This window comes from Ceratina calcarata, unplaced genomic scaffold (genome assembly GCF_001652005.2).
Source record: "Ceratina calcarata isolate Rehan_Ccalc_2016 unplaced genomic scaffold, ASM165200v1 scaffold940, whole genome shotgun sequence".
NCBI classification, from domain to species: Eukaryota; Metazoa; Arthropoda; class Insecta; order Hymenoptera; family Apidae; genus Ceratina; species Ceratina calcarata.
The window spans coordinates 3,968-5,187 of NW_017180792.1; the positions used below are offsets into that span (position 1 = coordinate 3,968).

General features: G+C 37.5%; 1 protein-coding gene across 1 annotated transcript; it reads left to right on the forward strand.

Moving 5' to 3' along the window:
- Positions 1 to 551: 551 nt before the first annotated feature.
- LOC108631764 (putative cytochrome P450 28d1) lies at positions 552 to 1,219 on the forward strand (the record flags this gene model as incomplete). The annotated part of the gene is made up of 1 exon (XM_018035924.2): positions 552 to 1,219. A coding segment is annotated over exon 1 (606 nt), but the record flags the coding sequence as incomplete, so codon positions are not given.
- Position 1,220: the final 1 nt, after the last annotated feature.

The window sequence follows — 1,220 nt, forward strand, 5'->3', positions numbered from 1 at the left end:
GGCAAAATTTTGATTTCGCTTATGAAGAAATATAGATTTAATAGTGAGAGAATTTTGTAAGTTTATATAATCTTTAATACATGTTTTACGAGTATTTTAAAATTGAAATAATATCAACGTTGAGGATACTATGTATGGTACACGATAACGATAGCAATTATAATAATCAACGAAGATGCTGCAACAGCACAGACCACACTGTATCTCTGTGCAAATTCATCTCAAAAACAATCATGACTCAGCAGTCTTCACATTTTCTACGCGCTGCCTCAATGTCGTAATGAATACCCGTTACCTATGGAACAGTATCTTATAGATATTCGAACGCTATATTAGTTGCAAAGTTATGTTGTTAATTATAATGTAGAAGTAATAAGTGTAACAATTAGTTTATCGAAATTATTTTGTCACATAAATTAATGCACATACAGTACAGTCTCCGATAAAAATTTTGAACCATGTCGTTTACACCTTACTAAGTTAGATGCTTGTACTGTACCCTACGCATTGACTATCTATTATCTGTTTGATAACACACAACACGAGTTCATTAAAGTAGTTGGTACTCCAGTCGTGCTACTATCAGCATCGTTGCTACACGCGCAGTGTTAGAATGGAATCAGCACTTTTTTCATTAGTACTTGGGGCATCAATATTATTGTGTCTGTACTTGTACCTACGATATACGTACTGGAAGAGAAAAGGGATTCCAACAGCTGCAGGATGTTATCCCTTCGTTGGCCACATGTTGCCTGTGCTAGCTATGAGAAAAAACTTCCCCGAATTGGTGCGCAAAATATACAACGATCACAAAAACAGTAGTATGGTTGGTCTTTACAAAGCAATGAAACCAATTCTAGTTATTCGCGAGCCGCAGTTAGTAAAAACAGTGCTACAAACCAATTTCTCAAACTTCCACGACAACGCTATTGAAATCATTCCAGACATCGATCCATTGTTGGCCAAAAATCCGTTTGTTAATTACGGAGAAGCTTGGTCGACCGCAAGGAAACGCTTGACGTATGCGTTTTCCAGCTCCAGATTGAAATCTTTATTTGTAACCGTCGACGGAGTATGCAAGAAGTTTCAAGATTACCTGAACAGGCGATTGAGTTTGAACGACAAGTACGAAGTTGAACTGAAATATCTGTTCTCAAAATTCACCGGCGAAGTTGTCGCGAACGCTGGATTGGGCATTGAAGGACTCTGCTTCGAGGATA